General features: G+C 30.7%; 1 protein-coding gene across 1 annotated transcript in view; it reads right to left on the reverse strand.

Annotated features, from left to right (window-relative positions):
* Positions 1-27686, reverse strand: part of LOC107438457 (caveolin-3) — a 50633-nt gene extending 22947 nt beyond the window's left edge. The window contains exon 1 of the mRNA XM_016050760.4: positions 27396-27686. Coding sequence (XP_015906246.1) covers positions 27396-27443 — 48 coding nt within the window. The 5' untranslated portion in view covers positions 27444-27686. The remainder of the gene's footprint in view (positions 1-27395) is intronic.
* Positions 27687-27932: the final 246 nt, after the last annotated feature.

Genomic DNA, 27932 nt, shown 5'->3' on the forward strand with positions numbered 1-27932 from the left:
AAAATGCATAAGAACAATTTTGAAAATTAATAATTAAATGGAAATGTTCTGTGACATTCAAGTTAACCTATTTACGAAAAAGAGTCAATTTTTTCTTTAATTGAATACCTGTGGAAATTTAATATAATATCTGGGCACCTGATATCTGAGCACCTGATAAATAAATAAAATATCTGGGCACCTGAGGCGGCGTGCGGCCTTTTCCCCATTCATTTTAAGTTTGATCTTTGTGGTGCTTCGATGAGGTTGTGGAATGCAAATGAAGTATGGACACCTATGAACTAACTAACTAATCAACTTTTTTCAGAGTACCTATCCATGTATGGATATCTGCTCTTTCATCTAAATTGGATAATATGTGGTGGAAGGGAAGGGAGGTGCTGCGTTAACATTAAGTTATATCTCAGAATGAACAATAATTGATAAAATCAAGTCTGAGTCATACATAAAAATAAGTCGCAAGTTGATACATAATAAAGGGAACAAATTGAAGATAAGATAAAGAAAGAATATTTACACTATTTACAAATTTACAAAAGGGGGAAGACTCCCTGTGCACTCTCTCGCCTCCCACCGGTGTAGCCGGGCTTCATTGGTGCAGAGAACACAGTTTGTCTAGGGCAGTGGGGATAGTCATGATTATCCGAAATGCTTAGAGAGAACACAGTCGCTTAAGAAAAAAGCGGTTATCGGGCTGAAATTTTTATTGTCATCTATGAAATCAATGTCTAATAACTTATTGAATTTACATGTTGAACAATTTTTGGCACCTTTAAAAAAGGATGCATTGAGTTTAAAAAGGTACTCGTCTATTTTGTCGATTTTGAGGTCATTATAGAGGGTGTTATTTCTGACAAACCAGGGAGCCCCAGTGATTCGTCTTAGGGTTTTGTGTTCGAAGACTCTGAGTCTCTTTCTTTGTGTATTTGTAAGCGTCCCCCATGCCGGGGATGCATAGCTGAGGATTGGTCTTATGCATATTAGATAAATGTGCCTTTTCGTGTTTAAAGCCATTTTGCTATTGCTATTTAAAATGGGTTTCAAAGCTTGATAAGCAGCTTCAGCTTTTTTAAGTATATTAGAGACGTGATATTTCCAATTTAAGGTGCAGTTTATAGTGATACCCAAATAGTTTGCTTTAGAGACTTTGGGAACTTCTTCGTTGAATAATAAGATTTTTTCGTAGTTTATAATTTTCTTTTTATATGTTTTGCGAATACCTGGTGCACCTGCTGCACCAGGCTTCAATATCTTTTACATTGTTTTGTAGTCTTTTAATTGCATTATTTACATTTAAGGATCGGCTGAGTATCGCGGTATCATCCGCATAGAAGGCTGTTTGAATATTTATATCTCCCCTGTTAACTGGGAAGTCTGAGCAGTATATTAGGAAGAGAATGGGCCCCAGAATAGAGCCTTGTGGTACGCCTGCTTGTATTTTTCTCCTTGTAGAGAAATGGTCATTAATTTTAATTTGAAATGTTCTATTGATTAAATAATTATTAATAATATGAATAAAATCATCGGAAATATTTTGCTGTATCATTTTATATACAAGACCAGTATGCCATACTCCGTCGAACGCTTTAGCGATGTCCAACATGAGTAAGGCAGTGGCTTGTTTTTTAAAGAATCCTTCACTAATAAATTCAAGTATTCGTCACCTATGAAACTAAGAAACGATCTCGTTTTAGAGAATATTCAAAAATAATAACTGGTAGATAGCTATCTATTTTTTAGTTAATATTCTATTCCCTTTATATTGCAAGTTTTAGTCTTATTACATTCTTCCAACCGCCTTCATTGCTTATCTAATCATAGTGTTCATGAATCCTCTGCGGCACAGTGTGGCAAGTCAGGCAACACTTAATCCAAAAATGTTACTAACCGCTAGAAATGTGAAACTATTTGCTTTTAAACGTTCACAATGATTGCAGAGATTCCGATTTCACCTATCAGTTGCGCTTCGGCGATTTATTATTTATTCTCACTCAGATGAATTAGTTAGAGCCCCTAGCAGGGATGATGCTAAGATAACCACCACATATGAGAATATGAGTACAGAGATTCAAACTTGCTCCGCTTTATAGAAAAGTATTTTCTAGTGGTATCAAAATTCAAGTTATTTTTGGTTTAGTATTTTTTTATTTTAAATAATTTTCACACCACTACATATCAAAAACTCTATATATCATATGAAATGAAACTTTATTATACTATGCTCGTGATTACTCTTTTAAAAAGTAGGCGTATTTGTCCTTATTCTACAAGTTTTACTATTTAATTAATTACCAATTTATTAAAACTTCTGCAGAAAACGGAGCAGTTGGCATCCCTGTGATTGGCTATCACTATTCTTCAAGCAATAAAGAGACGAAGTGTGCCTGCCTCTTCACTAAGAATACGCAGTCTGAGGTCGCAGCTGCTAATGGGTCAATTAATTAAACTTTGCAAGCACAATTTGCTGCTAGACAAAGGGTAAAGACATTTTTCTTTTATATCCAAAATAGTTTTTTAGTTTATTTTAAATGGCAGGCTCTGAATTTATCGTTCTTCGTTATGGAAGGTGCCGGAAGAATTACCTATTTTGCATTGCCATGGGAGCACCTTGTGATCAAAGTCACGGAAGCGAGTAACATAATTCATGTTACACTGCCACAAATACCCGTTCTTAGGGTGGGCCACATTCTCCCATCACACACAACACACTGAGAGGAATATCCATGCCCTGAACGGGTTTCGAACCCGCTCTTCGCAGTCAGACACGCTAATCGCAAGGCCACCTGGCCTGCCGTGTCCAAGATAGTGACATGATTTCATTCTTTGAACTCAGACTAACTGTTAAAAGTGAGGCAATCGATCTTTTTACAACAAAATTCGTAATCCATAATTTCTTTTAGTGATTTAAATTAAATGCTTAAACAGGGTTCCCGTGATGCTTGAAAAGTTTTACTTGTGATTGTAAATTTAAGTTAATGCTAAAAGATATTTAATTTTTTAACATACCACTCAATCGTTAAGAGGTTTAGAGACTGCGGAAAGTAATAATTGGTGCCACAAAATACCTGGCCTATAAGGCCACCTCCGTAAATAATGAATTAAATTCAGAATCAAAGGTCTATGTAATTATTATTTAGTTAGATTAATATTTAGAAACTAATTAAAATGAAGTAAAGGAGAAGAGGAGGAAAAGACAAGACAATACAAATAGGGACAGCACAAACATAAAACGACAATAAACAATAATTGGTTAATTAGTTGATTAGGGAATTAATAATTTTTATGAGATTTATAATTCAAATATTTAATAATATAATTAATGGATTGATTAATAGGTGTCAGTAGGTTATTAAATAAGGAGGACGGTGAGAAACTTGAGTTTTAATGCAAATATACTTTTTTTGGAAAACAATTTTTAGTAGTGGTTTGATATACATATAACTGAAAAACTTAATAGAAAATGCGGCAACTGAGAAATGGTTGTCGATATTTAGACTCTGAATATATTGATGAGTTAGAAAAGATTTCATGGGTTTAGCTATCGTTGTTCACGATGAAAATATTCGAAAAGCGAAATGTATAGAAGTAATTTCACCTGTAAATGTAAATAAGTGTAATTTCAAAATATCTGGAAGGATTAAAGTGTCAGTTTTGTATAAATATCCAAAATTATATTTAGACCATTTACAGTTGAATTATTGAGCCCAGTATGGTACAATAAGTCAATTATTTTCATTCTAATTTCAGGTGAGTAACAATTAGCGTCCAGGCCTGAAAGCAAGACGGAAAAGAGAAAAAACTGGTAGTAGAACTATTTCAACAATGGATAATTTTTGGGAGAAGTAAATCTATTCTTAACAATGAACAATTCCCAGCTATTAATTTTTACTACGGGAAGAAGCTATTCAGTATATGTAGGGGAGAGTGGGGTCAATTGTAACATTTTTTACTTAACTATTTTTAACTAACGAAAAATACAATATATTATTAGTATTAATTGACAGACGAGTAAAGTAGACTATCCTCTACTAGAAAAAAAATAAATACCTTATTTTAAATGTTATTATATTAGTTATTAACAATTTTTGACAGTCGTACACTTGTTACAATTGTACCCACTTACGGGGTCAATTGTAACAGTTCATAAATTCAATTAAAACATAGTTAATTATACATATTATCATAGTTGTGATATATTTTTTTATTGATCAAAATAGTAGTGATATTATAGGAGTAAAAATAATAATGAGCAGAGAACTAAAGGGTTAAACTTTTAACTTTAAGGGGTTAAAAATTTTAATTTATGCTGTGAAAGGTGACAAATAAAATAATGCACGTGCAACATAATATAAATGATATAGGAAACTATTGGTGGTTCTTAAAGAGTTTAGTAATGGTTTGTAAACATAAGATTATTTATTTTCAGCTGTTACATTCGTCCCTTTACTTATTGTTACAATCGTCCCCAAGACGCCATTTCAGCTTCATTTGTTAAAAGCAATGCTAGTTAATTAACAAAACTAATCTTTTTTTTTATTGAAATGTTAATTAAGGTGTCCACTTACATATTCGGTTAATAATTTTTATTTGTTTAAACAAAATTACTTTGTTACAATATAATATTCTAATACCAAAAAAAGTACTTACGTAGCGTGAAAATATCTTTTGTGATGTAACTCTTTCAAAAGTACATAAATATGGTTGCCAGCAGGGGTGTACATGTAGATTTATTAAATACAACTTGTGTGCCACCTAGGAACCAAATCTAGAATCCGATACTCGAAATTTTTGCTCTGTTACAATCGTACCCTGTTACAATTGACCCCACTCTCCCCTACTGTATCCGTTAAAATACTTGGTAGCTATGGATATTTTGTTATTTTCGAAAAAAACCTAAAAAGGAAATTTATTATTTTACCAGTTTTTACTCTTTTCCGTCTTGAATATATATATATATATATATATATATATATATATATATATATATATATATATATATATATATATATATATATATATATACCAGAATGTTGCAAACTCAAAATGTTTTTGTACACTGTAAATATTTCATGACTGATATTTCATACACTGTAAATATTTCTTGCTGCGCGGCCCAGGCACCCAATTTTTTGATAATAAATGCGAAATATATATATATATATATATATATATATATATATATATATATATATATATATATATATATATATATATACTTTCAGCCATGTTAGCGTCTTGCAAAGAAGTTGTAAATGACATTATTACTAAGCCATAATTTCATTTATACCATAAGACTCTTATTTTTTTTAATGACACGGCGGATACTCAAAATGGCTCGTGTGCAGTGGTATGGTCACCTGCATTTGAAACCATAATTCGATAAATAAAAACTCTTTTATTCCCATTCATGACAGCTCTTCTACATTTTCTCGAAGATTTTATTTTTATGTTAATTGTGGTAGCAAAAGTTTTGTATGTATGCTTGATTCCTGCCTTAACAAATTGGATTTATTCTTATTTTAACTACCACTATATTTAAATACACTTAAAAAGGATCGGCTAGTTATAATACTTTGTATTAAGTGATGACAAAAGGTAATTTACAGAGATGCCAACTTGCTTCAGACAGCGGATAAATATTTCGAGTGGTAGCTTTTTAATGTATGATTCTTGGTTTAATAAATTCGATTTATAAGGTTTTTATCTACCACTATTTCTAAATAATTCGAGGGCTTACGTAATTTACCACCTTAATAAAGCTTAGTCATGGCCTTAGATGCGAGTATAGGATACAGTGAAGTCTTGAAGGATGATGCTCTACTGATGTCCTCTTCTCCCTTGTGATGCCGGTTATGTCGAATTGATGCTGATTATCCTGAACTTTACGAGGTGAGTGATACTTATTTTGATCTCGTCAGATTCTGGAGTCGGGAGAGATAATACTGTCAACTAGCCATTTTTGATGTCTGGATTTTGAGCCCGCCATTTTGTTTTTTCAAGTCATGCCGTATCATAAAACAGCTCGTGGTGGAAAGGTCTTACTCTGGTCGTAATTCACCGTCGCATTGCAAAGAATCCACGTCATTAGAAGAAATCGTTGCTATCTGTCGTCAGATTCTGGACTCGGGAGAGATAATACTGTCAACTAGCCATTTTTGATGTCTGGATTTTGATCCCGCCATTTTGTTTTTTCAAGTCATGCCGTATCATGAAACAGCTCGTGGTGGAAAGGTCTCACTCTGGTCGTAATTCACCGTCGCATTGCAAAGAATCCACATCATTAGAAGAAATCGTTGCTATCTGTGGGATATCAAAAAAATACTTTCCACCAGTTGAACACGAACATATTGACGATCTCGTAGAATTTTACACTCAGTTTGATACAGAGGAGCTGATTCGTTTAGATAAATTATTTAGCAAACTGCTCATTCAAATAAGATCAAGTTACCCTGGAGACTACGAATACAATTACTTCCTAAAACTGACAAATGCAGCTTATCACGTCAGATGGAAGAGGAAAATTCAAGTAGAAGAAAACAAGGAGATGAATAAAAAATCCATTCAAGTCGAATCAATAATGACTGAAACTAATCCAAGCACTGGCGACATAACCATGGAAAATAAAGATGAAAACCTGAATACAACACCAAATACCGAAACTGTCACGGACATCAATACTAACAATAATACAGAACCACCAGCAAAGAAAAGAAAAAAGAAGAAGAAGCAAAATGCAGTCAAAACAATTAACGATAATTCTGCACTCATGTCTACAAACAGCTGTCTTTCTTCCAGCCACCGTAACTCAACCGATGACGTCACTATCTTTCTGACAACAAAACCCAAGGATGATACCGACAAAGTACGGGATCCGCCCAGCAAACCTGAAATAACACTGCAAGCCAGATTTATTAAGGTTTTGGTCCGGGGCCTGCCTGTGGACTTTGATACAGATGCCATCAATACAGAATTACAGAAAAACAATACTGAAACCTTTAAAATAGTGCAGTTTAAGAAGAGAATGGGAGAGGCCTATCGGCTCCTTCCACTTTTTCTCATAATCCTAACATCAACAGTGAATCACCATAGAGTATTCGAAGTCAACAACATACAGCAGATCCCGATCAAAATCGAACGATTTCGAGGAGGTCTAGGACCTATACAATGTTACAACTGCCAAAATTATGGACATACGCAAAGCCACTGCAATACACCTGCAAGGTGTGTAAAATGTGCTGGAAACCACAGGTCACATGAATGCAACAAAGACAAAACAACACCTCCAAAATGCTGTAATTGTTACAAAAGCCACACAGCCAACTATACTGGGTGCGAGACCCGCCCCAGCAGAAGGAGCCCGCGAGCAACATCAAATTTGACACCTAAACTTGCTCACCGATTAGTGTCATTAATCAAAGAATTACGGGAATTGCTCAAAAATGAAGAAGTGCTAATCTTCATTTCTAATCTAAACTAAATGAGTTTTTTTTCTTATATCAGTTATTAGTCTTAAAATAATTTCAATTCCAAAAATACTTTAATTTACCTTTACTACAGATAAATGGCCCATGAAAGGGTTACGTTGGCGACAACGAATTGAAAATTGAACCTGCCATCTTTAACGGGTTTCAAGAAAGCTTTTTCTCAGTGGTAGCAAAATATCCATTGAAGTGATATTGGTGGGTAAATACTTACCTTACCTTTTCCCATCACCTCAAACACGATAAAATAGCAAGCTCGTTAGTGTTTATGTTTTTTAAACTATTTAAATGTAGTGCCAGTTATAAGAATATTAAATCAAATCTGTTAAAACACACGTTTGAAAAAGAAATATCAAACATGAATGCAAAAACTTTGCTGCAACAGTAACATTATAAAAATAAAAGTTTCCGGAAAATCGGGAAGAGTTGTAAGGTATTTAGTATCAATCGAGTGATAAATCATGTCGTGACTGCCTGAATATAGGTGATAAGGAAACTTTCGGATTTTCCGGAAGGTGTTATTTTTATAATTAATGTAGTAACAAAGTTTTTGAATTCATGTTTGATTCCTGTTTCAACAAATGTGATTAATATACTTTTAACTACCGCATCATTTAAATAGTTTAAACATACATAAGGAAGACCAGCTATAAGTAAGTGATGGTGAATCTTCACCATTCAATTGCGGTTCGGTGATTTATCATACATTCCCACTCAGATGAATTAGTTAGAGCCCTTCGCGGGGCTGATGCTAAGAAAACTACAACATATGAGTAAGTGATGGTGAATTAGGTAGTTCGCTATCACTGGAGAGAAACTTTTTCGAAGCGCGTAAAACAGGGCACGTGGAAAAAATTAACCGGTTAACGCCCAACGTCATATATTTAGGACAGTTCCTTTTTTCAAAGACATTCATTGTGGTGGGAAACTTTTTTCAGCATTTTCATTTATTTGGGTGAATTAAAAGATTCTCAGATACCACAATGATTTAGTTATTTCTGATTAGATCTAGAATTATAAGGAGCAAGAATTTTTTGATCTATCAATGACTTTTGAAATGCCCTAATTGTAGAAAAACCAATTAATTTCGATAATATATTAAACCACTTTTTGTATCATTTCAATATATAAATTCGGGATAAAACGGGTTAATGACTGAAATCAATTTTGTTATAAAGAAGCTGAAAATTTCTTGACATTAACTTCCACTATCGAATTAAAATTTCACAGCTACCACCTTTAAATAAGTGGGGAATTTATTTTAGACTATGTCAACCTTCGTCTATCAAAAGGTTCATTAAGATATATTCAAGTTAACATGTCTTATATACTAGTGATGTGGTATTTAATATTCATAGTGGTAGTTACGCCACATTACTCCCCTTTCACAATTTTATCTGGGATAGAATTCGATGAAAGGATACCATTAGTTGATTCATACTGTTTATTTATAACATTTTTGCTCATTATAATTTTTCTTCATTTTTTTTTTGTTTATAGCATTTTGCACACATTTTTTTCTTCATTTTTTCTATATACCCTCCAACTGCTACGGAATTTCCGTAGTTTTAGAAATCTTCTTTTCAGACGGTAGCAAAATTAATGTCTTAATATCTAAAAAAAATTAATTTTAGCGTAACTTGTCCACTATTACTTATAAAAGTGCAGGCCATATGGCTAGATTCTTAAGTTCTGATAAAAGTTAAGCAAATGAACTGTTTAATGTGAGCCATCCATCATGTCACTCAAAGTGGAAATTTAATTATCGACCATGTCAACTTTCATCTATCAGAAGGTACCTTTAATTATAATCAAGTTAACATGTCTTATATACTAGTGATGTGGTATTTAATATTCATAGTGGTAGTTACACCACAAATCTATATATATTTATTTAGAGAAAATGAAATATTTTGGTGGCGACAAACATAATGATAAAAAAAATTACGTATATAAATATTACTACCACTTTTAAATTTTTTCCAGGTGCTTATGAACGCTGGTAAAAGTTGTAGTGTGGACAATTTTTATAAATTTAACAGCTTTAAAGCTTATTAATTATTGTTTTAAAAATCTCTATACTCTTTTGCAAACTAAGAAAAAACCATTATCCCTATTGTCCCTATAAAGAGAGCCTGTTTGCATCAAAGTGAGCGCCAAATGGATGCCAAGTTCCCAACTCGAACGTATATCAACATGAATCGACGTTATACAGCCTTTTTTCTTTGCTCGTTTTTTTTTAAGGAAAGCAAGACTTGTTGAATGATTAATTAACTAGTAATAAGAATAGATAAAAATTATATCTAAAAACCACAAATATATATCTTTCTGTTCGCATTTTAAGAAACTGATAAAATAATAATAAATATTGTTTCTTGTAGGCCATTTTCTGCTGCAGTGAAACAAAAGTAAAAATTCTTTATCTCGCATTTGATTTGTTAAAAGCACGTTAGCTTATATCGCGCTATTTCTAGTGCTCCAATCAAATTCAATGCTCTTGCAACATCATACAGTTTTCAAAAATGAATGTTCTCCTTATTTAACGAACTTTTACTTTTGTTAACTTTTTAAAGCCTTTCTATTGTTTTGAAAGTTTATTTGTATAGTTTGATAACGAAATAAAAACAGAATGATATGCATTATTTAAGTCCTATGTCTCAATGGTTTTTTCTTAACTTGCCATGAAGTATAGTTTATTTTATTTTATTCTTAGTTTGAACTCTTTAATTGATTTTGAATGGCACGTAAGCTAATTTGAATGTATGTTTATTTTTTCAATATCTTTCTTTATTTCTGAAAAATATTTGCTTTCTTAACGTGAACAAGTCTTAAATCTAATTATAATTGTTTTAATTAACATTGCGACTTATAAAAAAGCAAATAAAATCATAATTAAAATCATCGTAAATCAATTTCGTTACATTGAAAATCTTACGGTAAAGCATAACATTTTCTACTACTTTATATATTTAAGAAAAATTGCCCGTTAAAATGAGTGAAATTGGAATATATATGTGTCCTAAGCTTCGTCAATAACTAAAAAAAACTTAGATTACTTATTCTTATATTATTATATTACTTATTAAAAATAGTATTATTGGTCAAAACACATATATAGGACACATAGCTTAGGACACATATATATTCCAATTTCACTCATTTTAACGGGCAATTTTTCTTAAATATATAAAGTAGTAGAAAATGTTATGCTTTACCGTAAGATTTTCAATGTAACGAAATTGATTTACGATGATTTTAATTAACAATTGAAACAAATTGGTTATATCTCTACGTCTGTGAAAATTTTTAAGCAATAGCAAATATTACTAAACTTTACTTTCCTCATTTATAATTAGACAACCACTTTCAGTATTTCAGGAATCTTTTAATTTTTCGAGTTTGTAAATACAAATTTATATTTAATAACTGAACTTTATTCCAAATATGAAAAAAATTTTTTTTTTCGGCAGCAATTGTCTGCATTAAAAGCATACTTCTTATATTTATTTAGGAGGAAGGAAAATATATATTTTTAATTAACTCAAATTGAATTTTGATAATAAATATTACATATCTGCTTTGAGGAAATGTAGTATTTCTAAAAATGAGCTAGAGCATTATTTCTTTTTAAATTTGCAATTTTACAATAAGCAGTCCAAATTAATAAAACTACTGTAAAAATTGTAAATAAATGAAATATTTATCAAAAATAATCTACTTGAGGAAATAAATACACTAACAAATGTTATCAATTAACTCTTAATCTTTTATCCCAGAAAGCTCTATCTTTGTGTTAATCAAAAAGTGGTAACGAATGTTAGGTATACCTCTATTATTTGCTTTATTTTATTGCATTAAATTTACTTTATTTTAATTTAGATATTCAAACAAACATTGAAGCTGGAAAAAGTAATAAAATAGAATACTTGTAAGACAGCACTTCTTCAGGGGACACACTGTCTACAAACACACAGGAGCCTTTCTATTGTCAGTGGAAAAACCAAAACTGACAGTGTCCCGAGACCCCATAATGGATAGACAAATGAGAAAATCATTACCGAAATTGAAAAACACTGAACCATCAAACACTACTCAAAAGTACACAAAGTAAGACTTAAAAATGAAACGCCAACTTATAAATCAAAATATATAAATATAGTAACAGTTGCAGTTAGATAAACCAAATCAAAATAAAATAGAATACACTATAAATTGTCGAATCAGTAAGAAAATATTATAAATCAAGTGCTGACACCTGTTTGAAAATCCTGAACAACGAAACAAAAATATTCAATGAGCAGAAAATTCTTCAAGTGCTGCCTTCTGCTTTGGAAAAAGAAATCCTTAATTTTCTCCGCACAGGCATATTTACGCGGGCCTCAATATCGGCCAAACTATTTTAAAGTATTTAAAATATTTTTAATTAAAACATCGAAATTACATTAATTAAAAGGAAAATTGTATATTCTATTTTATTACTTTTTCCTGCTTTAATGTCTGTTTGAATATCTAAATTAAGTATACCTCTATTAGTCAATATATTTGAGACAACCACTATGCATTATTTTGTAAAGAAAATTTTAATTCTGACCAACAAGACTTCTAAATATTAATATAATATCTTAAAAAATGGAATTTCCTACTAGTGTTAACGTGAATTTATTTCCACTACTAAGCTCTTCCAAGAAACATGGAACCACATAGTAATTTTAACATGTCCTCAGTAGCTCCACCATTGTATGTCCACACAAGCCTCGTGTTGTTATTTGCTCTTTTAATCTCCTTCAGTTAAGTCAATGCCAATCAAAAGTTATTATTAAAATACGCAATAAGAATATTCATTCATAACATACATAAAATAATATCTTCGACTGTTAAAAACGATGAATGAACCAAGTCTAAAGCTTATTAAAGCAAAAATTAAGAATTTTCATTTTCACCAATAAAGGCTTATTTCGTAATATGCTACTTAACTATCTCGTGATAAGTCTTTTAATTATGTAGGAAAGTGTAGCACTATTTTGCCAATTTTATTAAACTTGCAGAATCTCATACCTGACAACTCTTCCGGATTTTACGGATAATTTTATTTTCATATTTAAAGTGGTAGTAATTATATACTATTTTTTCTTTTATAAACATAATTTTTAAATGATTTTGATCACCACTATTCTTACAAAAACTAAGCACATATAGTAATATGCGTTACTATCATGGTTGTCAACTTAAGTTTTCTCAAATACAACGAATTTGTTTGCTTAAAATTGAAGTTTTAATTTCATTTTAGTACCACTGGGAAAAAGCATAATGGAAGGGATTAAAAGTTGGCAGGTATGGAATCTTTCAGTGCTAAATAACAGAAATAATACATTTGTCTACATTAGCTTCGTGTCCACACTAGTTCCCTCTCCCTATTTGCTTACGCGAAAAAATTAAGCACAGAAAACAGTAATAACTACACAGAGGAAAATTTTTTCTGTTTTGTTTTCTGTTCCACGAAATTTTTGAACGATCTTATATATTTTCGCGCCACTAATTTCAAATTTGCAATCGAATTCTCTCAACGAGCTACAATTTTTATGCAATTTAATAATCTGTTCCTAACCTTACATTTTTAAAATTACCTCGAGTGAATATTAAGTATCTACTTCTCTCTACGTAGGGAGTGGTAGGGAGATGGTGATTAGTTTATGATGCGATATGGTAAGGTCATATATTTTTTGTCTTGTTTTATTTTCAAAGGAGAAAACAAGTGAATACGTATGTACATAAACCTATTCGTCCTTTATAAATTTATATAGGGTAAACTAACCAGTGAAGGAACACTTAACTTCGCTTGCCTTTTAAAAAATCATATTAATTTCAAAATTTGTAATTTTATGTGACGCTTATCGTCACTTAATTCAGAATCACAATAAAACATTTAAAATAGATTTATCGTAAATTGCAAAATAATTGATTAGATTTAAAATACTGTGGAAACTTCCATTAGTACATAGAACTTAAGCAAATACAAATAAACTCTCTTGATTAAAGTTAAGAAATACGTGTCGGAAAGGGTTAATCAGAAGTCTATAGTCCAAGTTTGATCTCTTGTGTGACCTTTCCAGAATTTAGCAATAGTTTTATCTTGCAAAAAGTTTAGTATAAAAGATCAACAAAAACAGTAGCAGTAAGAGTAGAGAGAGTAGAACCGAGTCATTTTGAGGTTCACCAACTTCCAATATGAACATCAGTATGGGTAAGTTCTCTCCATGCCAATTAGTTTATTTGTTGCTAATCAAAGCCTTTTAATTAGTTTAATTTGTTATATAAATTTGTATTTGATTAAAGCTTTGTCAATTTAAGTATTTTAAATAGTTGAGGTATGTAAATTAATTCGACAATATATGCATAAAATAAACGATCACTGGTTATAATTAATAGTAGTAATTTTGTGTCTGTAAACCACCGTAACAATATGGTGCCGTGTAACAATATGGCGCTTATAAAAAAAACATTTTTTTTTCCTATCTATGGTAATATGCAATGAGTTATTTATTTTCGAATGATTTTATATTGTCAGGTAATTTAATTTTTCGTTGTAATTATGCATTAACAATGCAAGTGTAAATATTTCTAAGTGTTTAGTACTTTAAATGTTGTTGACAAATTTCACTTACTAGTGTATTAAAAATGGCAGAAACCCCAAACCCTAATAAAATAGCCGGTTATCAAAATCTAGTTAACATCTTTGACGGAGAAATATTTTCTAATGTTGCATATTTTCTTACAAATCTTGAAGAGGTAGGTACTATAGCAGAATGGAATGATGCAGAACATATCGCGGTTATGAAAAGTAAACTAAAAGGCCCAGCATTACAATTTTTTATAGATGATCCCGAACTCCTAAATGAAAAGAAATATGAAAACATTAAGAATAAATTTTCTAAATTTTTTGCAAAGAAATCTACTCTTTTGCACCGCCAACAACAATTTTCTAATTGCAGACAAAATCCAGGTGAATCAATTCGAAGTTACTCATCTAGGTTATCAAACTTAACAATTAACTATTTTGGTCTTGAAAATTCATCTAAGGAAAATGCAGATACTATAGTCGACCAAACTAAACTGGCAAAATTCTTAGAAGGTCTCCAGCCATCACTTAAGCGATTGGCTTTGAGTCGTAACCCAAAAACATTCAATGAAGCTGTTGAAAATGCTTTACTGGATGAGGTTAACATTAAATTCACATCGGAACTTGAGGTAGTAAACAATGTAGTAACAGAGCCCGAAGCGGCGATTGAAAAAAAAATGACAGAATTTCTTAACAAACAAACTGAAATATCGAATAATATGATAAATACTCTTTCCAAACAATTAGAGAAAATAAATTTTGATGATAGAAATAGGAGAATGCCCCAACAAAAAACTCAAAGAAATCTATCTTGTATGCACTGCGGTCGTCGGAATCATCTTTCATCTCAATGTTGGTTTCAACACAGTAGGAGCAAAAGCAATCCTTTGGCAAATAATAGGGATACTTTCCCTCGCAATAGAAATAATTACAGAACAAATCAAAGCAACATGATTTTGAACGCTTCTAACCCTTATCATACGAGGTCAATAAACCAAAATCACCGTTTCACAGATAAGAGATCTACCGTACCAAAACAAAGATATTTAAACTTTCAAAGGGATCGATAAAATCCCAACGAATCCCTCAAACTTTAAAGGGTAACACTCAAAATACTTTATCTTATCAATTAGGTCAGAATTGCGCATTGCCAGTCATTCAATTGGAAATCGGAAACATTAAATGTTATGCACTTTTAGATTCAGGAGCGAGTGTATCTCTGTTAAGTGATAAAATATTAAAGAAAGTAAATTCAAAATTGATAAAGTATAAACCTTTTAATTCAAATATCAAAATAACTACTTTAAGTGGAAGTGAAATAAAATCTTATTCGAATGTTATCTTACCACTTTCAATTAATGACAAAATCTTCCGACATGATTTTTTAGTCACCTATTCTGACCTAGCTCAAGATTACGACATAATTTTAGGAATTGATTTTCTTTCCTCATTTCATTGCAAAATAAATTTTGTGGATAAGGTTGTTACTTTTAATGATTTACCATCACAAATACATAAATTCGAAAGTCACAAAATAAATGTTTTAATCAAGGAAACTATAGGAAAACTTGTTAGAAAGATTAAACTCAAGCCTAATGAATCGGTTGTTGTAAAAATCAAATCAGATAAGAAAATTCAACCGGGAAGTTCTGTACTGTTAACTCCAATGAATTCTAATTATAAGATTGAAATGCATAACTCATTGTGCAAAGTTGATCAAAATGGTCACATTCCATTGATAGTAAATAACCTTTCACAGAATAATTTACACCTAAATAAAAATATGAAAGTAGCCCAGATAAATTCTGAAATTAAACTGGAGGCAAATGAATCTATAGCTGACATTCGAAGGAAAGAATTTAAATTAGATGATTTTAATATGTCTGGGGTTCCAAATAAAGCAAAAGAGGAATTATCTCAACTACTTGTTGAATTTGCGGATATTTTTAGCACGTCTTTAAAAACTATAGGTAAATGCACATTAGAAGCTCCTCCAATAGAAATTACTAATTTTAACCCGATTCAGTGTAGACCTTTTCCTGTACCTGTATCTTTGCGAAATACACTTAAGAATCAAATTTCAGAATTAGAAAATGCAGGAATAATAGAGAAAACAAATAGTAGATATAGCTTTCCTTTAATTTTAGTGCGAAAAAAGGAGGAAAATCAATGGCGTTTAGTTATTGATTATCGGAAACTAAATCAAATTACAATTTCTTCAACTTATAAATTACCATTAATTTCTGACATTCTTAACTCTTTACGAGGTTCAAATTATTTTAGTACCTTGGATGCAAATTCTAGTTTTCACCAAATTAAATTGCGTGACGAAGATAAACATTTAACAGCTTTTTCAAGCCCGTACGGAAATTTTCAATATAACTATTTAAGTTTCGGGATGAAAAATTCTGCACAAGTCTTTCAAGAAACGGCTGACAAAATTCTTAATGGACTCCAATCAGAAAACATATCAGCATATATCGATGATGTTATGGTACCCTCTCAAACAATTTCTGAGTCTCTACGAAAATTAAGACTGGTATTTGAACGCTTTCGTCATTATGGGTTAACCTTAAACCCAAAGAAATGTCACTTTCTTCAAACAAGCATCCGATATCTCGGACATATAGTTGATAAGGAAGGTATAAAGCCTCTACCGGATAATCTTAGATCCATAAAACATTTTCCAGTTCCTAGTACATTACGCAAATTAAGGCGTTTCCTTGGACTAGCAAATTATTATCGTGATTTTATAGAAAATTTTTCTGAAGTGGTAGCACCTTTAACTGATTTAACTAAAAACAAACATAAGTTTAAATGGAATTCCTCTGCACAAAACGCATTTGAAATAATTAAATCCAAACTATTATCAGATGTCATGCTTAAACACCCTAATTTTGAAGAGATGTTTTACTTGAATACAGATGCGTCAGCGATTGCAGTAGGCGCTGCTCTTCTTCAAAAAGATGAAAATGGGATTTTACGTCCAATAAGTTATTTCTCTTATAAATTAAAACCCCACGAGAAAAAATGGCCCGCGATGCATCTTGAAGCCTATGCAATTTTACTTGCGGTACGACACTTTAAAATTTTTCTCTATGGCAGAAAATTTACTATACTCTCAGATTGCAAATCTCTAAATTATTTAGTAAAATTAGATTCTCCAGCAAGTAAACTTTCACGTTGGCTGTTAGAACTTTCTAATTACCATTTTGATTTTGAGCACATAAAAGGTTCTGACAATTTCTTAGGTGATCTTTTAAGTAGAGATATAGATGAAACCATTAATGTTGTAAAAATTGATGTACCGGACATAGAAAAAATTAAAAATGAGCAAAGAAAAGATTCTTTTTTAATACCTATTATAGATTACTTGGAAGGGAAAAGTGCAAATTGTAAATCACAGTATGAAAATTATTTTTTAGACAAGGGTTTGCTTAAAAGAATTACTAATAGAAACAAGCATGCACCAAGGGATGATTATTATGAACAAATAGTAATACCTCAAAGTTTAATACCACATATCTTGGAGGGTTGTGAAACTGTACATTTTGCATTTTCTAAAAATTACCGTTCCATTAGGGAAAAATATTATTGGTCGGGAATGTATAGTGATATTAAAAACTTTTCCAATTCATGTAAATTATGTATTGAAAGAAAAGGCTTTACAATAACTAAATCTCCTATTCAAAATTTTGTAACACCTTCTCAACCTATGGATCTTGTGAGCTTAGATATATTAGGACCATTACCAATGTCTATTACAGGGAATAAATATGTATTAACTATAATTGATCATTTTACGAAATATAGTACATTGTACGCTCTAAAAAACATTACTGCTGAAACTATCGCTGATAAACTTATGAAATTTATCATAATTTTCGGTATTCCAAATTCCATTTTAACTGATTTAGGAACGAATTTCCAGAGTCATCTTTTTAATGAACTCTCGCGACAACTACAAATTCATAAATTGAAAACTACCCCCTATAGACCACAGACTAACAGTCAATCAGAGAGAATAAATAAAAGCATTAAAACGAGCTTGACTTGTCTCTCTGAAACAACTTCTAATTGGGATACATATTTAGACTACTATAGTTATATTTATAACAACTCTTATCACGACACTACTCATGAGAAACCTTCATTTCTAATGTTTAATCGTGATCTTATTTTACCTTTCCATTTATTGGAAGAAAAACCTAATATTCATTACTTTCCTTGTGACAATTACATCGAGGAAAATTTATCAAAAATGAAATTTGTTTATCGTAATGTATATAAAAACCTCGAATTGTCCGCGGAAAAGCAGAGTAGAATTCGTCAAAATGTAGCGAAGGAAAAATCATTTCACATAGGACAAAAGGTTTATCTTTACACACCAGCTACAAATCAATCAACAGGGCGAGCATTTTCAAAAAAATTTTCAGGCCCGTATCGTGTAATTCAAAAACATTCTGATTTAAATTATTCCATAGTAGACATTAATAAACCCCGCACGAAACCAATGCGGATACATGTTGATAGAATGTTTGCATATGAAGAACGTCGACCTGACTTATTATTATCGGATACTCAGAAAATTCCTCAGAAGTCAGACGTAGATATATCAGTAACGCATAAAAATGTTGTACCGAATTTGTTTTATGAAGAAAACGAAACTGACGATTACTGTCCCCCTTCTTATCATATGCCGCAAAAACGATCGTCAAACAACACTAATACTTCTAACGCCAAGGTAGCGATAAGTGACAAAACACTCCCTGTGGATAAGCCAACTCAGAGCCGATATAATTTGCGGTCGAGAACAAATAAGGTAGGTGAAATAAGGACTACCACTAGTCAAAACCATTCGATCGCTGATAGATTGTTAAATTGGGCAATTACTGGTGATAAAAATCAAGAGGATAAGAATATAGTGGATAAGATATCCGATGCCATAGCAAATAAATTTTTGGATCCACACCCACCTGATTCTGTCAATACATTGTTTTACAAACCTCACAAGACACGTGTTTACTATCGAACGTACTAATTTAAATAAATAAATACCTAAAATTAAATGCAAACAAACGTTATTTACAAAAGAATACTGAAAAATATGGCAACATTCATTAATTAAAAAATAATTAAATATATACTCGTAAATACTTTCGTTGGTTGTGAATAAGTAAAGGCCTAACTTATCCGTGATCAAGAATGATAATCTCCTTTACTGTTTGTAGAGATGTATTGCGCAGGCGTAATTGCAGGTTCTTTTACACTTTAGTGGATTATCATAGGTATTTCGAATTGATAAAATACTGGCATTTTGTAAATAATTTTGCTATTTAAGAGATATTAATGCATAAATAATTACTTATAATTTCTAACAAATAAATAAATGAATGAAGATATATCCTAAAAGATTTTTTTTCCCTAAAAGAAACTTATTCTACATCTACCTGCATTAAAAAAAATATTAACCAATTATTTATGAAGAAAATGATTTTTCATGATACTTAACAAAATTATATAGTATGTAAAGTCATTCGAAGATATTATATTTGTTACTCCTTATCTAGTTATTGGTGGTAAACAGACAATTCTACTATAATGAAAACTATCATTAAATGGTAAAAAAAAAAAAAAAAAAAAAAAAAATACACAACGCAATTTTGTAAAAAAAAAAAAAAAAAAAATAAATAAATAAATAAATTTAAAAAAAAAAAAAGAAAACTTTTTTGTTAAAAAAAAAAAAAAAAATTATATCACAATCATGTATATATAAGCATAAAAATATGCTATACTGAATAAATTGAATCCGAGCAATAATTTACGCTTCAGTAAATTAAAAGATTAATCTTTAAAAATTACTAAAAGCAACATATATAGTTATATTTAATTTCCCTTTTAAGAAAATGGAGAGACTTCCCATATCTGTTTTCATTTCAGTCATTTTTCTGCTTGCGGTCACATTTATTTCTGTGCAAGCCTATGAAATCAAAATGTGCGAAATAACGCCTCATGTGAAAATGAGTTGCAGAGCTTTAAACTCCACAGAAGCAGAAAGTTTAGAGTTGCCACCAACGGCATGCCTTCGGACCTCATGCAACAACTGTGTTCTATCTTCGCAAACATTAATAGTTCAGCAGGATGAGACCCTTACGTCACCTACAAAGTTTCTGTCCAGACCAACCAACAACAATGGCAATATATCTTCCTTTTTGTGTTCAGAAACAGACTTGGAGAGAGGTGATGCCATAGCATCCCCTTGTGAGTGTTCATCAGAGAACTGCACAGGAACTCCTGAATTCTGTTCTTTATTCCCATGCCATCCTCATGCGACATGCAAATGTGATGTTAGAAAAGTCACATATGAACTACTCCGTTTCGAATCTAATCGCTGGATTTTAAACACGACAATGATTACCTTCGACATATGTCTATTTAGAAAACCTTTTATAGGTCGGAAATCGAGACGTCCTCTTGAATTTGAGAGCGCACAATTCATCCAGCATAATCTCACTCTAATTTTCAACGAACCTGTAGTCTCTTTACCTGGACCGGGTAAATTAATCGCAAGAATTTCAGGGAATGAAATTATATTTAATGTCGAAAAGGATTTAAACGTAATTTTACCAACAGAACTAATAGCTTTTAAGGAAAAATTAACCTTAATCTTTATATCAACCGATGGGAAAGCGGTCCATGGAGAGATCGTGTTAGAAGGAAAAGCCATTTGCCGTTCCACGAATTGCATTTTTTGCAAGGAATTTTTGTTCCAAATTAAATGTTGGCCTCGTCATATAGCTTACACAGTTTACGTTGTTCTTGCCATATTACTACTCCTCCTATTGATATTTTTAAGGCTGATTTTTAAAGGACTAGCAGCATTTCTTAAAGCATCACTTTACATTTTATTAATCATTCTTAAATTACTTAAAAGTATTTTTCGATTTTTCTTGCTGGGAGGAGCTATAGTTGGTACAACGACGCGCCGTCAGTTGCTTAACTTACACGATTTTTTGGAAAATAATGCACAGCAACAAGCCAGACAGAACACATTTCCCTTACTATTGCTTGTATCTCTTTTTGCAACTGTCGCAAGTGACTGCACTAGCCATTCCATCATCTCTTCGGAACTACAGAACTGTCAAGTAGTTAATGGACAGCAACACTGTGCTATTTTTACTACAGCGGAGATAACATTAAAAAATCTTGAGTATCAGACCTGTTTGTGGTTTCAGGACACTCATAAAAATAACCTTTTCACTTAAAATTAAAACTCATCTCTGCGCAGTGTAAATTAGTCTTCAAACGACTCAAGTTTGTCCTAAAATTCTTGAAAGTCCAGTGACAGCTAAAGGCTGTTATTCTTGCCAAATTCTCAGTGAACTGAAATTTAGTGCTCTTTCAAGCTGTCAATCAGGAACAGTGTCTGTTGAATTACAGAAAATTACTTTGTATACACAAGCAATGATTTTAGAAACTGAGCCAAAAGAATTTATAATTAAATTTCAAGCTGAACATAAATGCTATGAGGAAAAATTATGCCTCGTTGCGAGGGAGATGAAGCATTGTAAGCTTATTTCCTTTTGTTTAAGTGAACCAAGCATCAATCTTATTAATTTTAATTCCACTTACACTAAATCCTTTATAAGTGATGATTCTTCTGGTTCAGGATTCTTTAGTTTTATATCGTTTCCTGCTTCATCAAATATATTTTTTATACTAAAAATGATAGGTGCATTTTTGATTATTATTTGTTTAAGCATTACTGTTATTTCAACATGTATTACCTGTTGTAGACGATAATATATATCTCTGTTAATTTTGACAATAATTAATTATTATTTATTTACTTATCATGATTATTTTTCTTCTCTTCTTTTCCTCGTGTCACACTTGTGCAAAGTATGTATCTACACAATGATTATGTTTCTTTTATATACATTTTGTTTAAGTAATATTTGTTTTTATGTTTCTTGTATTATTAGAAAAAATATTTTTTAATTTTATTATGAATGCATGCTACTTTTATGTTTATAATTCGTACAATAGAGTTGTATATTGGAGAGATACTTGCCTATACAGGTAGCAAGAATTATTTTTTTTTCTCTTTTTTTTTACTGTTCATGAGGAAAATGTGACGCTTATCGTCACTTAATTCAGAATCACAATAAAACATTTAAAATAGATTTATCGTAAATTGCAAAATAATTGATTAGATTTAAAATACTGTGGAAACTTCCATTAGTACATAGAACTTAAGCAAATACAAATAAACTCTCTTGATTAAAGTTAAGAAATACGTGTCGGAAAGGGTTAATCAGAAGTCTATAGTCCAAGTTTGATCTCTTGTGTGACCTTTCCAGAATTTAGCAATAGTTTTATCTTGCAAAAAGTTTAGTATAAAAGATCAACAAAAACAGTAGCAGTAAGAGTAGAGAGAGTAGAACCGAGTCATTTTGAGGTTCACCAACTTCCAATATGAACATCAGTATGGGTAAGTTCTCTCCATGCCAATTAGTTTATTTGTTGCTAATCAAAGCCTTTTAATTAGTTTAATTTGTTATATAAATTTGTATTTGATTAAAGCTTTGTCAATTTAAGTATTTTAAATAGTTGAGGTATGTAAATTAATTCGACAATATATGCATAAAATAAACGATCACTGGTTATAATTAATAGTAGTAATTTTGTGTCTGTAAACCACCGTAACATTTAGTTAAATGACAATATCAACATATTTGTTACTAATCGCAAATTATGTAAAAAAATTGAAGAGAACTTACATAATATTGTTTTAAAGTTTTGGAGATTCAATTAACACGTAGTAAAAAGACCAAGTGAAGGAACAGCTCTTACCAGTGAATGAACACCCAGTAAAGGAACACTTAATTTTGGTTATCTTTTAATGCTCTTTATGAATTTATAAGCCATACAAATATTTAAAAACAAGCCTATTCTTGAAATTATAACATATAAATACTTGGAAAATGTTAAATTTTTTTTTGTAATCATGAATTGTAAATTAAAGTGTCAACATATTAACACATACTGTTCATTCATTGGGAAATCTATGCCCAGCAATGGAACATGACTGTTCCCTCACTGGTTAGAAGTTATTTTTCGTATTTTTAACATACTTTTGATGCGGAACCTCACTAAAGGTACAAGAAAATTAAAGTTTATCTTTTATTTTCATTAACGTAGAAAAAACCCCAGTAAAGGAACACTTGTTCCTTCACTGGTTTTTCATCGTTTAGTGATCCAGTGAATAAACACCCCTTATCTCAGTACTTTATAATGCTGTGATGCTTAAAAAAAATAAAACGTAACTTCAATAACTATATTTTGAATTCTCTTTTTCACAGTGAGAAAAATAAAACTACTACATGCAATCAATTCCACTTCAAACATATAAATACAAACACTCACCTTATAACTTTTTCAAAGAAACAAGGTGTTGCAGAGATAATAACAAATTCAAACATTTTTCCGGAGAAGTCTATTTGACCAGGTAATCCAAAACATTGCTATATGACTTCCTATTGTTTGGCAGTAAGCTATTGTTACCAATCAATCTAAAGAAAAACTTTCAAATTCTTATTTTTAATCAATATATATGAAATGTTCCTTCACTGGTTGGTTTACCCTATTCAGATAAATAAACCAAACTAAAAATAACATTTTGAAAAATGTCTGTAATTTTCCGAACAAAACTTGTTTCAGATTTGAAATACTCACACCCGTTAACCCCAAAACTTCGCTACCCAACGTTATTTATTATTATTTTCCCTTATTTATATTAACAACGATCAAAAAGTATTTTGAATTGTGAGGTATTTAAAACATAAAATCTTGAATCATGTAATTTCATTTAAAAAAATAATTTCTTTATAGAGCGAAATTCATCAAATCGTGCACAAAAAGTTAGAAAGAATATAAGGTGGGGGGGGGGGGACGTTTCAAACTTTTTTAAAAACTTTTTCTTGATTAAACCTATTGTACTGGCTTGAAAGAATATTTTTTCATAACAGCAACGTCAGTGTTTCAATATGCAAACACTGATTTCTAAAGTTTTATATGGCATAGTAAATCAATCTTTCAAATATATAAGTCTATTTAGACAGTTATGAAAATAAGTTTTGGCGAAAAAGCTTAATTTTTTAAATTTTATAATTATTTTATTAAAGTAGTAAATTTTTTGCCTATGACCGTACAAGTTTGCAGATATGGGTCCCACACTTCACAGATTACGGCGGCCATTCTTTTTCATATTTTAAGGGTCAACTATCCAAAGAGAAGTATGCTTATTCATAATTATAAAACCACTGGATGAATGCTCGTTCTTCGTACGATGTGAACAAAAAAAATCAATTAATCAGTAAACAGCATTACAAAATTATTGGATTAATATCTAACCCGCACAATCTTGCCGGCTGGGTCTTAAAGTGCTATAGCAGGTTTGCCAAGAACAATACTTTTGGCAAAATTTTTAAAATTATATGAAGTAAAACGAAATTCTTATTCTATTGTGATTATTTTTTTTTATCTCTGCTTCTAACTTTTACCGTTTCAAAGGGAAATTTTTTCTCAAATATTTAAGGTGGTAGTGAAATTGATAATTTAACATTTGTTTTATTGATCTGAATTTGATTTAAAAAAAACTTAAGCTAACATCTAATATAAATAATTCCAACTTAAGATTTAAAAATTAACTGATAGTAATGTGTCAGGCCTTTTTACTGATAATGAAAGCTGCAGATTTTCTAAAATAATGTGAGTAAATAAAATAAGTGACTGAGAGATTTATAATTTTTCATGCCATTTTCGTGCTTGTAAATGAAAATTTATTTACTTAAAAATGGAATAAAGGTGAAATGTTTTAATTCTCCGGACCTACAGGACGAAAACAAAACAGATTTGATGAAAGATATGAAAAGTTACAAGCGAAAAAAAATTTGAAAAGAAAATAATGGGCAAAAAAAAAACAATTACCACTTTTTCTATAAAGGCTATGTTACCACTTTTTTCAATAGCGCTCTTGAATAATTTAAAAAAGAGGTAAAGGTATTTCCAGTTCCTTCCTCATAGAAAGAATTGAAAGAATTTTAAGAATTATGGTGGCTTCTAGTGATTTTCTAACAATACTTGTGTGCAAATAAAGTAATCTCATCACTGATTTAGTAATTAATTTAATTGTATTGAGAATAATTTAAATTTTTTCTGCAAAATAAATCCTATTATTTAAACATTCATGTTGCCCTTTTTTTTCTCAAATGAAGAAAGGTACAGTCTTTTTAAAAGGATATTAAACTCAACTAGATTAGTAACAATCAAATTACGGATTTTTCATTAGATTTTATTTTCTTATTGAAAACAGCAGTTAAATTATGTTTTTTATTTTTGGATTCTAGTTGTTACTTTAAATGTTAAATAGGCCAACTTTATTTCTTAAAGTGAAATTAAAACCTCTAAAATTTCCAACAACCTCTTTAAAATGCGTCACTACATTTTAATTTTTCCCTTTTGTGATTACCCTGTAAGGGTATACTTAATATTGCTATTAGTTAAAATTAAAAAACAAAACAAAAAAACAATCGCTTTCATATATTTCAAATGGAAATAAGAATACTTAAATCAGGAAAATAGTATTATAAAAATCACGTATTTTTTCGTTTACAAAAATTAAAGTTTATTTTATCTCTCTCTCTTTTTGAAAAAAAAAAGGATTAACCGTCAATTAAGTTTAGCAAGTTTATTTGGCCAATAACTAAATAAAACCTAATTTTTTTTAGCTGGTAAAAATATTCCTTAGCGACTAAAATACTAAGTAATAAATAACAACACCAAATGCAAATTTGATAATATGCATTTGGTGACCTTAGTCAAATTATGATAGTCAACACTGATTAGACACAAGGGCAAAATTTTTACTATCAATGAAAAAAAGAAAGAAAGGTGATAAGAAAAATTCTTTGCTTTTAATCATAATCAGTTTCAGGCAAAAGTAAAAACTCACAAGTCTCAGTTATTAAAACTATACACATTATTATATTATAAATGTTTAATAATTAGATTGACGTGACTATTTTTTTAAAAAAGTAAATGATAATTAAAACGAGAAATTATTCCCTATTCTAAGCTTATGAATTGCGAATAATTTATTTATAAAAAATTAGCTACATTTTAAGTATTTATTTAGATTTATTTTTTAAGGTTGTTTTAAGTAATAATTCAAGCAGTGTTGAATAGTTAGTTATACGTTAAGTATTTGCTTAGATTAATTTTGTTTTTTGATATAAATTAAAATTTAGTTACGAAGCAATTATTTAGATTTATTTTTGATCCTTTCTAAAATGGCTGAAGATATTTTAAACATAAATTAGAGCATAATTGTTATACCAATTATCGAGACGGATTTTGCCCTTTTGTAGCAATAGCGTATTATACTATACTCAAGTTATGGATCCAGAGGTGCTTGAGGAAATAGTACAGCACGTAATGGAGCATTGAGATGAGTTTTGTATCTTATCTCACGAAAGAGATTGAAATAATTTTAATACCTCTGCTGCCTACTTTGCTGCAATCTCCCGAACTCATACCTACGGTGATTTATGCGATTTAATGGCTGCCGGGCACATTATAAATTATTACTAAAATTAAAGACATAAAGTACTTAGGTAATAACGCAAATATCTCTTGAAAAAAAAAAGTTAATACTGAAATCAATGTACTTCCGCTCGAGCAACGTAGCGGGAATCTGAATAATATAATGTTTAAAACTAATTATGGTGTTAGGATTGGGGGAAGGGTTGCAGAATTCGACTATTTAAATACAGTTGGGAGGTGTATTTAGCTTGGTTACGGTTAAAGTTTGCATGTTGTACAAGATAATATTGAAAGATGACCAAGCTGGTCGTCAAAGATGGCTACTTTAATTATAAAGTACTTTACCCCCACAATTTTTTTTCGAGTAACATTTTGATTTTCTGATCTGGTGGTTTCATAGCCCTTAAATATTATTATGATGTGCAAATTTATTAACATTTTGCAGCTCTAGCATTTGAAAATATATTTAAATATGTAAGCACTAAATTATTTAAATACATATCATACGAAAATTTTATATATCAACTAACAACTTTAAAATAATGTGGTTATTAATATTAAAATTTTAAATTTCAAAGTGGTGACTTTTGGTGCAATATTAGAGTGGATTCAGATCAGAGTGGACTGCAAAGGGTAAAAGGTGAAGAACAATTACGTATTATTAAAACTGAATTTGAAGTTTGTAAACAAACCTGTAAATATTCGGAGAGGCTATTGGGATCTCTGTTGACACCATCCATGATAATAGTGGGGACGGCCTTACGAGCCTCACCACCACCGAAAATTGTTGATGCTGCCGTTTTGTGGCCTCCAAATATCGTTTTCAGATTAGCAATTCGTCACTGTCAAAAGTATCACCCAATTATAAACAACGAAAAAAAATCGTTTTCCTTTCTTATAGCAAACGATTTTCTAATATTCTATGTCTGAAACTCCATGTTCGTGACATTTTCCTTTCTTTGCCGAAGTCTGGCAACGGAGTGAAAAGCTCACACCGAGTGAAGTATTCCATTCGATTAAGGAGTTTCCTAGGTTACTCACGAAGTATACAAAGAAATGGCACGATGTTTTTATTTTGTTTATAAAACAAACTACTCGGAAATACGTTACTTTCTTCGAAATTCTAAGGTTGTTGCTGTCTATATGTATATTATGCATTTTAATGGGTTATAGAAATGCTTCGAAATGTTCTAGGTTTTTTTTTATCGATATTAATCCTTCTTTATAAT

This window comes from Parasteatoda tepidariorum, chromosome 2 (assembly GCF_982258835.1).
Source record: "Parasteatoda tepidariorum strain Cologne lab strain chromosome 2, Ptep-v5.0, whole genome shotgun sequence".
Taxonomy (NCBI): Eukaryota; Metazoa; Arthropoda; class Arachnida; order Araneae; family Theridiidae; genus Parasteatoda; species Parasteatoda tepidariorum.